The following is a 16,006-nucleotide window of genomic DNA, read 5'->3' as shown; positions in this document are numbered from 1 at the left end:
AGCCATGACACCATGTACTGTAGCTTTAAAAGGGCCAGTCAGCAGTTAAAACCATTTCTGGACGTATAAATTAATGATATGTACCGATTTGAATCTATGAATGATATGTTACCGATTAGATTCTATGAATGATATGTACTGACTTGATTCTATGAATGATATGTACCGATTAGATTCTATGAATGATATGTACCGACTTGATTCTATGAATGATATGTACCGATTAGATTCTATGAATGATATGTACCGATTTGAATCTATGAATGATATGTACCGATTTGATTCTATGAATGATATGTACCGATTAGATTCTATGAATGATATGTACCGATTTGAATCTATGAATGATATGTTACCGATTTGATTCTATGAATGATATGTACCGATTTGATTCTATGAATGATATGTACCGATTTGATTCTATGAATGATATGTACTGACTTGATTCTTGAAGAATATAACTTATTATACCATGGCATTTTTGAATACTTGATCTTGATTGGCTAGATGGGCGTTCTAGAGCGCGCCTTAATTACCCTATAATAGAATTATGTGGTATATGGCCAATAGACCAAGGCTAAGGGCCATGTCCAGGCACTCCGCATTGTGTCGTGCCATTGGCGGTGGTGTATTGGCCATATACCACACCTCCACAAGCCTTATTGCTTAATTATAGCCTTGGTATAAGCGGGATAATCAACTTGGGGCTCTTTGCGTTCTCTGGAAAACAATGCAAGTCCGTGGAAAGGTCAGTGCCAATCCGCTAGCGTGTCCATTATTTGACATATTTGAACACAAAGCCTCATCGATTATCCCTTAATGCCTCACGAGAATGGTCCAATGGTCACACCCCATCAGAACCTGGTTTTACTCTGACGTTTGTTCACAAAGTAAATGTTAAACCAACACTGTACAGCCCCAAAACAGGATTAACAACATACTGTTGATGTCATGGATGGGCAGTCCTTGCATCCATTACTCTGTTAAACATGAAAGGGTTACATTTTCTCCACAGCCCCGTCCCTTTTTTAAACCCCAAACAAGGGGGCGGAGAGACGCTTCGTACCTTGACCAATTCCATGACCAGGTAGAGTTCTGTGGGCGTGTCGTCGACCTCAATAAGCTGTATAATGCTGGGGTGTCTGACCCTCCTCAACACCGCCACCTCGTTCTCTATCAGGTGCTCCTGATCAATACATACAGTACCAGTCAAAGGTTTGGACACACCTATTCATTAAAGGGTTTTTCTTCATTTTGACTATTTTCTACATTGTAGAATAATAGTGAAGACATCAAAACTATGAAATAACTTATGGAATCATGTAGTAACCAAAAAAGTGTTAAACAAATTGTTCAAAGTAGCCACACTGAAGGAAAGAAATTCCACCAATGAACTTAACAAGGCACACCTGTTAATTGAAATGCATTCCAGGTGACTACCTCATGAAGCTGGTTGAGAGAATGCCAAGAGTGTGCAAATGTATCATCAAGGCAAAGGGAGGCTATTTGAAGAATCTGAAATATATTTTGATTTGTTTAACACTTCTTTGGTTACTACATGATCCCATATGTGTTATTTCATAGTTTTGATGTCTTCAATATTATTCTACAATGTAGACAATAGTACAAATAAAGAAAAACCCTTGAAGGAGTAGGTGTGTCCAAACCTTTGACTGGTACTGTATACCAGTACATAAATCAGTCAGTCAATCAATCTGAACAGTTCATAAATCAGTCAGTCAATCAATCTGAACAGTACATAAATCAGTCAGTCAATCAATCTGAACAGTACATAAATCAGTCAGTCAATCAATCTGAACAGTTCATAAATCAGTCAGTCAGTCAATCAATCTGAACAGTACATAAATCAGTCAATCAGTCTGAACAGTCAGTACATAAATCAGTCAGTCAATCAATCTGAACAGTACATAAATCAATCAATCAATCTGAACAGTACATAAATCAGTCAGTCAATCAATCTGAACAGTACATAAATCAGTCAGTCAATCTGAACAGTACATAAATCAGTCAGTACATAAATCAGTACATAAATCAGTCAATCAATCAATCTGAACAGTACATAAATCAGTCAGTCAATCAATCTACATAAATCAGAACAGTACATAAATCAGTCAGTCAATCAATCTGAACAGTACATAAATCAGTCAGTCAATCAATCTGAACAGTACATAAATCAAGTCAATCAATCTGAACAGTACATAAATCAGTCAGTCAATCAATCTGAACAGTACATAAATCAGTCAATCAATCTGAACAGTACATAAATCAGTCAGTCAATCAATCTGAACAGTACATAAATCAATCAATCTGAACAGTACATAAATCAGTCAAATCAACAGTACTGAACAATCTGAACAGTACATAAATCAGTCAGTCAATCAATCTGAACAGTACATAAATCAGTCAATCAATCAATCTGAACAGTACATAAATCAGTCAGTCAATCAATCTGAACAGTACATAAATCAGTCAGTCAATCAATCAATCTGAACAGTACATAAATCAGTCAGTCAATCAATCAATCTGAACAGTACATAAATCAGTCAGTCAATCAATCTGTACACAAATACATCAAATCAATCTGAACAGTACATAAATCAGTCAGTCAATCAATCTGAACAGTACATAAATCAGTCAATCAATCAATCTGAACAGTACATAAATCAGTCAGTCAATCAATCTGAACAGTACATAAATCAGTCAGTCAATCAATCAATCTGAACAGTACATAAATCAGTCAGTCAATCAATCAATCTGAACAGTACATAAATCAGTCAGTCAATCAATCTGAACAGTACATAAATCAGTCAGTCATCAATCAAGTCAAAATCAGAACAATCTGAGTACATAAATCAGTCAGTCAATCAATCTGAACAGTACATAAATCAGTCAGTCAATCAATCAATCTGAACAGTACATAAATCAATCAGTCAATCAATCTGAACAGTACATAAATCAGTACATAAATCAGTCAATCAATCTGAACAGTACATAAATCAGTCAGTCAATCAATCTGAACAGTACATAAATCAGTCAGTCAACAGTACATAAATCAGTCAGTCAATCAATCTGAACAGTACATAAATCAGTCAGTCAATCAATACATAAATCAGAATCTGAGTATAAATCAGTCAGTCAGTAATCAATCTGAACAGTACATAAATCAGTCAGTCAATCAATCTGAACAGTACATAAATCAGTCAGTCAATCAATCTGAACAGTACATAAATCAGTCAGTCAATCAATCTGAACAGTACATAAATCAGTCAGTCAATCTGAACCGTACATAAATCAGTCAGTCAATCAATCTGAACAGTACATAAATCAGTCAATCAATCAATCTGAACAGTACATAAATCAGTCAGTCAGTCAATCAATCTGAACAGTACATAAATCAGTCAGTCAGTCAATCAATCTGAACAGGACATAAATCAGTCAGTCAGTCAATCAATCTGAACAGTACATAAATCAGTCAGTCAGTACAAAATCAATCAATCAATCTGAACAGTACATAAATCAGTCAATCAATCAATCTGAACAGTACATAAATCAGTCAATCAATCAATCTGAACAGTACATAAATCAGTCAGTCAATCAATCTGAACAGTACATAAATCAGTCAGTCAATCAATCAATCTGAACAGTACATAAATCAGTCAGTCAATCAATCTGAACAGTACATAAATCAGTCAAATCAATCTCTGAACAGTACATAAATCAGTCAGTCAATCAATCTGAACAGTACATAAATCAGTCATCAATCAATCTGAACAGTACATAAATCAGTCAGTCAATCAATCTGAACAGTACATAAATCAGTCAGTCAATCAATCTGAACAGTACATAAATCAGTCAGTCAATCAATAAATCAGTCAGTCAATCAATCTGAACAGTACATAAATCAGTCAGTCAATCAATCTGAACAGTACATAAATCAGTCAGTCAATCAATCTGAACAGTACATAAATCAGTCAGTCAATCAATCTGAACAGTACATAAATCAGTCAGTCAATCAATCAATCTGAACAGTACATAAATCAGTCAGTCAAATCAATCTGAACAGTACATAAATCAGTCAGTCAATCAATCTGAACAGTACAGTCAATCTGAACAGTACATAAATCAGTCAGTCAATCAATCATAAATCAATCAATGAACAGTACATAAATCAGTCAGTCAAATCAATCTGAACAGTACATAAATCAGTCAGTCAATCAATCTGAACAGTACATAAATCAGTCAGTCAATCAATCTGAACAGTACATAAATCAGTCAGTCAATCAATCTGAACAGTACATAAATCAGTCAGTCAATCAATCTGAACAGTACATAAATCAGTCAGTCAATCAATCTGAACAGTACATAAATCAATCTGAACAGTACATAAATCAGTCAGTCAATCAATCTGAACAGTACATAAATCAGTCAGTCAATCAATCTGAACAGTACATAAATCAGTCAGTCAATCAATCTGAACAGTACATAAATCAGTCAGTCAATCAATCTGAACAGTACATAAATCAGTCAATCAATCAATCTGTAACAGTACATAAATCAATCAGTCAATCAATCTGAACAGTACATAAATCAGTCAGTCAATCAATCAATCTGAACAGTACATATAAATCAGTCAGTCAATCAATCAAAATCAGTCAGAACAGTACATAAAATCAGTCAGTCAATCAATCTGAACCGTACATAAATCAGTCAGTCAGTCAATCAATCTGAATAGTACATAAATCAGTCAGTCAATCAATCTGAACAGTACATAAATCAATCAATCATTCAATCTGAACAGTACATAAATCAGTCAGTCAGTCAATCAATCTGAACAGTACATAAATCAGTCAGTCAATCTGAACCGTACATAAATCAGTCAGTCAATCAATCTGAACAGTACATAAATCAGTCAATCAATCTGAACAGTACATAAATCAGTCAATCAATCAATCTGAACAGTACATAAATCAGTCAGTCAATCAATCTGAACAGTACATAAATCAGTCAGTCAATCAATCTGAACAGTACAAAATCAATCTCAATCAATCTGAACAGTACATAAATCAGTCAGTCAATCAATCTGAACAGTACATAAACAGTACAATCAATCTGAACAGTACATAAATCAGTCAATCAATCTGAACAGTACATAAATCAGTCAATCAATCAATCTGAACAGTACATAAATCAGTCAGTCAATCAATCTGAACAGTACATAAATCAGTCAGTCAATCAATCTGAACAGTACATAAATCAGTCACAATCAATCTGAACAGTCAGTCAGTCAATCAATCTGAACAGTACATAAATCAGTCAGTCAATCAATCTGAACAGTACATAAATCAGTCAATCAATCAATCTGAACAGTACATAAATCAGTCAGTCAATCAATCTGAACAGTACATAAATCAGTCAGTCAATCAATCTGAACAGTACATAAATCAGTCAGTCAGTCAATCTGAACAGTACATAAATCAGTCAATCAATCTGAACAGTACATAAATCAGTCAGTCAAATCAATCTGAACAGTACATAAATCAGTCAGTCAATCAATCTGAACAGTACATAAATCAGTCAGTCAATCAATCTGAACAGTACATAAATCAGTCAGTCAATCAATCAGTACATAAATCAATCAGTCAGTCAATCAATCTGAACAGTACATAAATCAGTCAGTCAATCAATCTGAACAGTACATAAATCAGTCAGTCAATCAATCTGAACAGTACATAAATCAGTCAGTCAAATCAACAGTACATGAACAGTACAATCAATCTGAACAGTACAAAATCAGTCAGTCAATCAATCTGAACAGTACATAAATCAGTCAGTCAAAAAATCAAATCAATGAACAGTACATAAATCAGTACAATCTGAACAGTCATAAATCAGTCACTGAACAGTCAGTCAATCAATCTGAACAGTACATAAATCAGTCAGTCAATCAATCTACATATAAATCAGTCAAATCAATCTGAACAGTCACATCAAAATCTGAACAGTACATAAATCAGTCAATCAATCAAATCAGTCAGTCAATCTGAACAGTACATAAATCAGTCAGTCAATCAATCTGAACAGTACATAAATCAGTCAGTCAGTCAATCAATCTGAACAGTACATAAATCAGTCAGTCAATCAATCAAAACAGTACATAAATCAGTCAGTCAATCAATCTGAACAGTACATAAATCAGTCAATCAATCTGAACAGTACATCAATCAGTCAGTCAATCAATCTGAACAGTACATAAATCAGTCAGTCAATCAATCTGAACAGTACATAAATCAGTCAACAGTACATAAATCAGTCAGTCAATCAATCTGAACAGTACATAAATCAGTCAGTCAATCAATCTGAACAGTACATAAATCAGTCAGTCAATCAATCAATCTGAACAGTACATAAATCAGTCAGTCAATCTGAACCGTACATAAATCAGTCAGTCAATCAATCTGAACAGTACATAAATCAGTCAATCAATCTGAACAGTACATAAATCAGTCAGTCAATCAATCTGAACAGTACATAAATCAGTCAGTCAGTCAATCAATCTGAACCGTACATAAATCAGTCAGTCAGTCAATCAATCTGAATAGTACATAAATCAGTCAGTCAATCAATCTGAACAGTACATAAATCAGTCAATCAATCAATCTGAACAGTACATAAATCAGTCAGTCAGTCAATCAATCTGAACAGTACATAAATCAGTCAGTCAGTCAATCAATCTGAACAGGACATAAATCAGTCAGTCAATCTGAACAGTACATAAATCAGTCAGCCAGTCAATCAATCTGAACAGTACATAAATCAATCAATCATTCAATCTGAACAGTACATAAATCAGTCAGTCAGTCAATCAATCTGAACAGTACATAAATCAGTCAGTCAATCTGAACCGTACATAAATCAGTCAGTCAATCAATCTGAACAGTACATAAATCAGTCAATCAATCAATCTGAACAGTACATAAATCAGTCAGTCAATCTGAACAGTACATAAATCAGTCAAATCAATCTGAACAGTACATAAATCAGTCAGTCAATCAAATCAGTCAATCAATCTGAACAGTACATAAATCAGTCAGTCAATCAATCTGAACAGTACATAAATCAGTCAGTCAGTCAATCAATCTGAACAGTACATAAATCAGTCAGTCAATCAATCTGAACAGTACATAAATCAGTCAGTCAATCAATCAATCTGAACAGTACTAAACAGTACAATCTGAACAGTACATAAATCAGTCAATCAATCAATCTGAACAGTACATAAATCAGTCAGTCAGTCAATCTGAACAGTACATAAATCAGTCAGTCAGTCAATCAATCTGAACAGTACATAAATCAGTCAGTCAGTCAATCAATCTGAACAGGACATAAATCAGTCAGTCAATCTGAACAGTACATAAATCAGTCAGCCAGTCAATCAATCTGAACAGTACATAAATCAATCAATCATTCAATCTGAACAGTACATAAATCAGTCAGTCAGTCAATCAATCTGAACAGTACATAAATCAGTCAGTCAATCTGAACCGTACATAAATCAGTCAGTCAATCAATCTGTACATAAATCAGTCAGTCAATCAATCAATCTGATACATAAATCAGTCAGTCAATCAATCAATCTGAACAGTACATAAATCAGTCATCAATCAATCTGAACAGTACATAAATCAGTCAGTCAAATCAATCTGAACAGTACATAAATCAGTCAGTCAATCAATCTGAACAGTACATAAATCAAAATCAATCTGAACAGTACATAAATCAGTCAGTCAATCAATCTGAACAGTACATCTGAACAGTACATAAATCAGTCAGTCAATCAATCTGAACAGTACATAAATCAGTCAATCAAACAGTACATAAATCAGTCAGTCAATCAATCTGAACAGTACATAAATCAGTCAATCAATCAATCTGAACAGTACATAAATCAGTCAGTCAATCAATCTGAACAGTACATAAATCAGTCAGTCAATCAATCTGAACAGTACATAAATCAGTCAGTCAGTCAATCAATCTGAACCGTACATAAATCAGTCAGTCAGTCAATCAATCTGAACAGTACATAAATCAGTCAACAGTCAATCAATCTGAACAGTACATAAATCAGTCAGTCAGTCAATCAATCTGAACAGTATAAATCAGTCAGTCAATCAATCAATCTGAACAGTACATAAATCAGTCAGTCAATCAATCTGAACAGTACATAAATCAGTCAGTCAATCAATCTGAACAGTACATAAATCAGTCAGTCAATCAATCTGAACAGTACATAAATCAGTCAGTCAATCAATCTGAACAGTACATAAATCAAGTCAATCAATCAATCTGAACAGTACATAAATCATAAATCAATCTGAACAGTACATAAATCAGTCAATCAATCAATCTGAACAGTACATAAATCAGTCAGTCAATCAATCTGAACAGTACATAAATCAGTCAGTCAATCAATCAATCTGAACAGTACATAAATCAGTCAGTCAATCAATCTGAACAGTACATAAATCAGTCAGTCAATCAATCTGAACAGTACATAAATCAGTCAGTCAGTCAATCAATCTGAACAGTACATAAATCAGTCAGTCAATCTGAACCGTACATAAATCAGTCAGTCAATCAATCTGAACAGTACAAAATCAGTACAATCAATCAACAGTACATAAATCAATCAGTCAATCAATCTGAACAGTACATAAATCAGTCAGTCAATCAATCTGAACAGTACATAAATCAGTCAGTCAATCAATCTGAACAGTACATAAATCATCAAATACATAAATCAGTCAGTCAATCAATCTGAACAGTACATAAATCAGTCAGTCAGTACATAAATCAGTCAGAACAGTACAGTCAGTCAAAATCAACAGTCATCAGTCAGTCAATCAATCTGAACAGTACATAAATCAGTCAGTCAATCAATCTGAACAGTACATAAATCAGTCAGTCAATCAATCAATCTGAACAGTACATAAATCAGTCAGTCAATCAATCTGAACAGTACATAAATCAGTCATCAATCAATCTGAACAGTACATAAATCAGTCAGTCAATCAATCTGAACAGTACATAAATCAGTCAGTCAATCAATCTGAACAGTACATAAATCAGTCAAAATCTGAACAGTACATAAATCAGTCAATCAAAACAGTCAGTCAATCAATCTGAACAGTACATAAATCAGTCAGTCAATCAATCTGAACAGTACATAAATCAGTCAGTCAATCAATCAATCTGAACAGTACATAAATCAGTCAATCAATCAATCTGAACAGTACATAAATCAGTCAGTCAGTCAATCAATCTGAACAGTACATAAATCAGTCAGTCAATCAATCTGAACAGTACATAAATCAGTCAGTCAATCAATCTGAACAGTACATAAATCAGTCAGTCAATCAATCTGAACAGTACATAAATCAATCAGTCAATCAATCAATCTGAACAGTACATAAATCAGTCAGTCAATCAACAGTCAAAATCAGTCAGTCACATCTGAACAGTACATAAATCAGTCAGTCAATCAATCTGAACAGTACATAAATCAGTCAATCAGTACATAAATCAGTCAGTCAATCAATCTGAACAGTACATAAATCAGTCAGTCAATCAATCTGAACAGTACATAAATCAGTCAGTCAGTCAATCAATCTGAACAGTACATAAATCAGTCAATCAATCAATCTGAACAGTACATAAATCAGTCAGTCAATCAAATCTGAACAGTACATAAATCAGTCAGTCAAATCAATGAACAGTACATAAATCAGTCAAATCAATCAATCTGAACAGTACATAAATCAGTCAGTCAGTCAATCAATCTGAACAGTCAATCAATCTGAACAGTACATAAATCAGTCAGTCAATCAATCTGAACAGTACATAAATCAGTCAGTCAATCAATCTGAACAGTACATAAATCAGTCAGTCATCTGAAAGTACATAAATCAGTCAATCAATCTGAACAGTACATAAATCAGTCAGTCAGTCAATCAATCTGAACAGTACATAAATCAGTCAGTCAATCAATCTGAACAGTACATAAATCAGTCAGTCAATCAATCAATCTGAACAGTACATAAATCAGTACATAAATCAGTCAATCAATCTGAACAGTACATAAATCAGTCAAATCAATCAATCTGAACAGTACATAAATCAGTCAGTCAATCAATCTGAACAGTACATAAATCAGTCAATCAATCTGTCAAAATCAGTCAGTCAGAACAGTACATAAATCAGTCAGTCAATCAATCTGAACAGTACATAAATCAGTCAGTCAATCTGAACAGTACATAAATCAGTCAATCAATCAATCTGAACAGTACATAAATCAGTCAATCAATCTGAACAGTACATAAATCAGTCAGTCAATCAATCAACAGTACATAAATCAGTCAGTCAAACAATCTGAACAGTACATAAATCAGTCAGTCAGTCAATCAATCTGAACAGTACATAAATCAGTCAGTCAATCAATCTGAACAGTACATATAAATCAGTCAGTCAATCAATCTGAACAGTACATAAATCAGTCAGTCAATCAATCTGAACAGTACATAAATCAGTCAATCAATCTGAACAGTACATAAATCAGTCAGTCAATCAATCAACAGTACATAAATCAGTCAAATCAGTACATAAATCAGTCAGTCAATCAATCTGAACAGTACATAAATCAGTCAGTCAATCAATCTGAACAGTACATCAAATCAGTCAGTCAGTCAATCAATCTGAACAGTACATAAATCAGTCAGTCAAATCAATCTGAACAGTACATAAATCAGTCAGTCAGTCAATCAATCTGAACCGTACATAAGTCAGTCAGTCAGTCAATCAATCTGAATAGTACATAAATCAGTCAGTCAATCAATCTGAACAGTACATAAATCAATCAATCATTCAATCTGAACAGTACATAAATCAGTCAGTCAATCTGAACCGTACATAAATCAGTCAGTCAATCAATCTGAACAGTACATAAATCAGTCAATCAATCAATCTGAACAGTACATAAATCAGTCAGTCAATCAATCTGAACAGTACATAAATCAATCAATCAATCAATCTGAACAGTACATAAATCAGTCAGTCAATCAATCTGAACAGTACATAAATCAGTCAGTCAATCAATCTGAACCGTACATAAATCAGTCAGTCAGTCAATCAATCTGAACCGTACATAAGTCAGTCAGTCAGTCAATCAATCTGAATAGTACATAAATCAGTCAGTCAATCAATCTGAACAGTACATAAATCAATCAATCATTCAATCTGAACAGTACATAAATCAGTCAGTCAATCAATCTGAACAGTACATAAAATCAGTCAATCAACAGTACATAAATCAGTCAGTCAATCAATCTGAACAGTACATAAATCAGTCAGTCAATCAATCTGAACAGTACATAAATCAGTCAGTCAATCAATCTGAACAGTACATAAATCAGTCAATCAATCTGAACAGTACATAAATCAGTCAGTCAATCAATCTGAACAGTACATAAATCAATCAATCTGAACAGTACATAAATCAGTACATCAATCTGAACAGTCAAAATCAATCAATCAATCAGAACAGTACATAAATCAGAACAGTACAGTCAATCAATCTGAACAGTACATAAATCAGTCAATCAATCAATCAATCAATCAATCTGAACAGTACATAAATCAGTCAACCAGTCAATCAATCTGAACAGTACATAAATCAATCAATCATTCAATCTGAACAGTACATAAATCAGTCAGTCAATCTGAACCGTACATAAATCAGTCAGTCAATCAATCTGAACAGTACATAAATCAGTCAATCAATCAATCAATCTGAACAGTACATCAATCAATCAAACAATCTGAACAGTACATAAATCAATCAATCTGAACATAAATTGAGTCAGTACCTTCCCACAGCAACGAGCTTTGTCGATAATCTTCAGAGCAAACTCCTGTCCAGTCGACCTGTCGATGAATGAATCAATCAATCAATCAATCAAGTACAGTGGATGTTTCTCAATTACCCATAATACTGTGCTCCCCACACTCATGCTCCGAGGACGTTCTCTCGTGAGGACAAGAGGAGAACACAGAACATGAGAAGCAGTCTGTTACCGCATGAATGACCAAGACAAGACAAGACAAGACACATAAAGAATGACCAAGACAAGACAATAAACATAAAGAATGACCAAAACAAGACAAGACAATAAACATAAAGAATGACCAAAACAAAACAAGACAAGACAATAAACATAAAGCAAATGCTAACGTTTTACATAATTAACTAATACGCTTTACTTCATAATTATCAACCTACAGTTGAAGTAGGAAGTTTACATACGCCTTTAGCCAAATACATTTAAACTCAGTTATTCACAATTCCTGACATTTAATCCTAGTAAAAAAATCCCTGTTTTAGGTCAGTTAGGATCACCACTTTATTTTCAGAATGTGAAATGTCAGAATAATAGTAGACAATGATTTATTTCAGCTTTTATTTCTTTCATCACATTCCCAGTGGGTCAGAAGTTTACATACACTCAATTAGTATTTGGTACCATTGTATTTAAATTGTTGAACTTGGGTCAAACGTTTCGGGTAGCCTTCCACAACCTTCTCACAATAAGTTGGGTGAATTTTGGCCCATTCCTCCTGACAGAGCTGGTGTAATTGAGTCAGGTTTGTAGGCCTCCTTGCTCGAACATGCTTTTTCAGTTCTGCTCACAAATTTTCTATAGAATTGAGGTCAGGGCTTTGTGATGGCCACTCCAATACCTTGACTTTGTTGTCCTTAAGCCATTTAGCCACAACTTTGGAAGTATGCTTGGTGGTCATTCTCCATTTGGAAGACCCATTTGCGACCAAGCTTTAACTTCCTGATTGATGTCTTGAGATGTTGCTTCAATAGATCCACTAAATTTTCCAGCCTCATGATGCCGTCTATTTTGTGAAGTGCACCAGTCCCTCCTGCAGCAAAGCACCCCCACAACATGATGCTGCCACCCCCGTGCTTCACGGTTGGGATGGTGTTCTTCAGCTTGCAAGCCTCCCCCTTTTTCCTCCAAACATAACGATGGTCATTATGACCAAACAGTTCTATTTTTGATTCATTTTGTTTCATTCCCACTGGAACTGTGATACAGTGAATTATAAGTGAAATAATCTGTCTGTAAACAATTGTTGGAAACATGACTTGTGTCATGAACAAAGTAGATGTCCTAACCCACTTGCCGATACTATAGTTTGTTAGCAAGATGTTTGTGGAGAGGTTGAAAAATGAGTTTTAATGACTCCAACCTCAGTTTATGTAAACTTCTGACTTCAACTGTATATGTGTTAATGACCACTAGGCTACCTGCCTCCCCTACACTCTAACCACTAGGCTACCCTGCCTCCTCTACACTCTAACCACTAGGCTACCTGCCTCCTCTAACCACTAGGCTACCTGCCTCCTCTACACTCTAACCACTAGGCTACCTGCCTCCTCCTCTACACTCTAACCACTCTAACCACTAGGCTACCTGCCTCCTCTACACTCTAACCACTAGGCTACCTGCCTCCTCTACACTCTAACCACTAGGCTACCTGCCTCCTCTACACTCTAACCACTAGGCTACCTGCCTCCTCTACACTCTAACCACTAGGCTACCTGCCTCCTCTACACTCTAACCACTAGGCTACCTGCCTCCTCTACACTCTAACCACTAGGCTACCTGCCTCCTCTCTACACTCTAACCACTAGGCTACCTGCCTCCTACACTCTAACCACAGGCTACCTGCCTCCTTTACACTCTAACCACTAGGCTACCCTGCCTCCTCTACACTCTAACCACTAGGCTACCTGCCTCCTTTACACTCTAACCACTAGGCTACCTGCCTCCTCTACACTCTAACCACTAGGCTACCTGCCACCTCTACACTCTAACCACTAGGCTACCTGCCTCCTTTACACTCTAACCACTAGGCTACCTGCCTCCTCTACACTCTAACCACTAGGCTACCCTACCACCCCAGATCTACGACACAACAGTGGTTATTCCAGGCAGTTAAACATTAACATTAGCAAGGTATTTATTTATTAACATTTTTAAGATACAATATTGTATTCAGGCAACATGTGAGATGTGATTGGGCAACTTTTCATTTCGAAGTCGGAGTTAATTTTCTCTCTCTTCAAAACCAGCTGCCGTTGTTTGCATGGGTCACATTACGTCAACAAGTCTGGGAGTATTTCAGTAGAAGCTTCCTACACTCTAAATGTGTACCACGCTAGGCTACCTGTGTGTGCGTGCGTACTGGGGACTCCTCTACACTCTATGGGGCTGTGTGTGTCTAACCACTAGCTGCCTCCTTGTGTGTGTGCGTGCGCACTGGGGACGTATGGGGCTACCTGCCTGTGTGTGTGTGTGTGCGTAACTGGGGACGTATGGGGTTGTGTGTCTAACCACTGGGGACGTATGGGGATGTGTGTGTGTGCGTGCGTACTGGGGACGTATGGGGATGTGTGTGTGTGCGTGTGCACTGGGGACGTATGGGGATGTGTGTGTGTGTGCGTGTGCACTGGGGACGTCTGGGGATGTGTGTGTGTGTGTGCACTGGGGACGTATGGGATGATGTGTGTGTGTGCGTGTGTGCACTGGGGACGTATGGGGTGTGTGTGTGTGTGTGTGCGCACTGGGGACGTATGGGGATGTGTGTGTGTGTGTGCGCACTGGGGACGTATGGGGATGTGTGTGTGTGTGTGTGCGCACTGGGGACGTATGGGGATGTGTGTGTGTGTGTGTGCGCACTGGGGACGTATGGGGATGTGTGTGTGTGCGTGCGCACTGGGGACGTATGGGGATGTGTGTGTGTGCGTGCGCACTGGGGACGTATGGGGTTGTGTGTGTGTGCGTGCGCACTGGGGACGTATGGGGTTGTGTGTGTGTGCGTGCGCACTGGGGACGTATGGGGTTGTGTGTGTGTGTGCGTGCGCACTGGGGACGTATGGGGTTGTGTGTGTGTGCGTGCGCACTGGGGACGTATGGGGATGTGTGTGTGTGTGTGCGCACTGGGGACGTATGGGGATGTGTGTGTGTGTGTGTGCGTGCGTACTGGGGACGTATGGGGATGTGTGTGTGTGTGCGCACTGGGGACGTATGGGGATGTGTGTGTGTGTGCGTGCGCACTGGGGACGTATGGGGATGTGTGTGTGTGTGCGTGCGTACTGGGGACGTATGGGGATGTGTGTGTGTGTGCGTGCGTACTGGGGACGTATGGGGATGTGTGTGTGTGCGTGCGTACTGGGGACGTATGGGGATGTGTGTGTGTGTGTGCGCACTGGGGACGTATGGGGATGTGTGTGTGTGTGTGCGCACTGGGGACGTATGGGGTTGTGTGTGTGTGCGTGCGTACTGGGGACGTATGGGGATGTGTGTGTGTGTGTGCGTGCGTACTGGGGACGTATGGGGATGTGTGTGTGTGTGCGTGCGTACTGGGGACGTATGGGGATGTGTGTGTGTGTGCGTACTGGGGACGTATGGGGATGTGTGTGTGTGTGCGTGCGTACTGGGGACGTATGGGGATGTGTGTGTGTGTGCGTGCGTACTGGGGACGTATGGGGATGTGTGTGATCCAGTACCTACCTCTCGACACAATCCTTAACAACTGCGAAGTTCCCGTCCCCTATGATCTTCCCCACCTTGTACTTGTCACTGATGATGGAGGAGGAGACCGACCTGTTCCCATTCACTATACAGGAGAGAGACAGGGGTAACAGACAGGGGTAACAGACAGGGGTAACAGACAGGGGTAACAGACAGGGGTAACAGACAGGGGTAACAGACAGGGGTAACAGACAGGGGTAACAGACAGGGTAACAGACAGGGGTAACAGACAGGGGTAACAGACAGGGGTAACAGACAGGGGTAACAGACAGGGGTAACAGACAGGGGTAACAGAGGACACACAACCATGCTGTGAAACGTCCTGA

General features: G+C 37.5%; 1 protein-coding gene across 1 annotated transcript in view; it reads right to left on the bottom strand.

Annotated features, from left to right (window-relative positions):
* Positions 1-16,006, bottom strand: part of LOC112238119 (serine/threonine-protein kinase DCLK2-like) — a 74,026-nt gene that overhangs the window by 33,745 nt on the left and 24,275 nt on the right. The window contains exons 7-9 of the mRNA XM_042328017.1: positions 15,660-15,765; positions 11,940-11,997; positions 1,067-1,186 (exon numbers count right to left, since the gene is read on the bottom strand). Coding sequence (XP_042183951.1) covers positions 1,067-1,186; positions 11,940-11,997; positions 15,660-15,765 — 284 coding nt within the window. The remainder of the gene's footprint in view (positions 1-1,066; positions 1,187-11,939; positions 11,998-15,659; positions 15,766-16,006) is intronic.

Source organism: Oncorhynchus tshawytscha, linkage group LG10 (genome assembly GCF_018296145.1).
Source record: "Oncorhynchus tshawytscha isolate Ot180627B linkage group LG10, Otsh_v2.0, whole genome shotgun sequence".
Lineage (NCBI taxonomy): Eukaryota > Metazoa > Chordata > Actinopteri > Salmoniformes > Salmonidae > Oncorhynchus > Oncorhynchus tshawytscha.
This window is presented reverse-complemented; position numbering and strand designations above follow the sequence as displayed.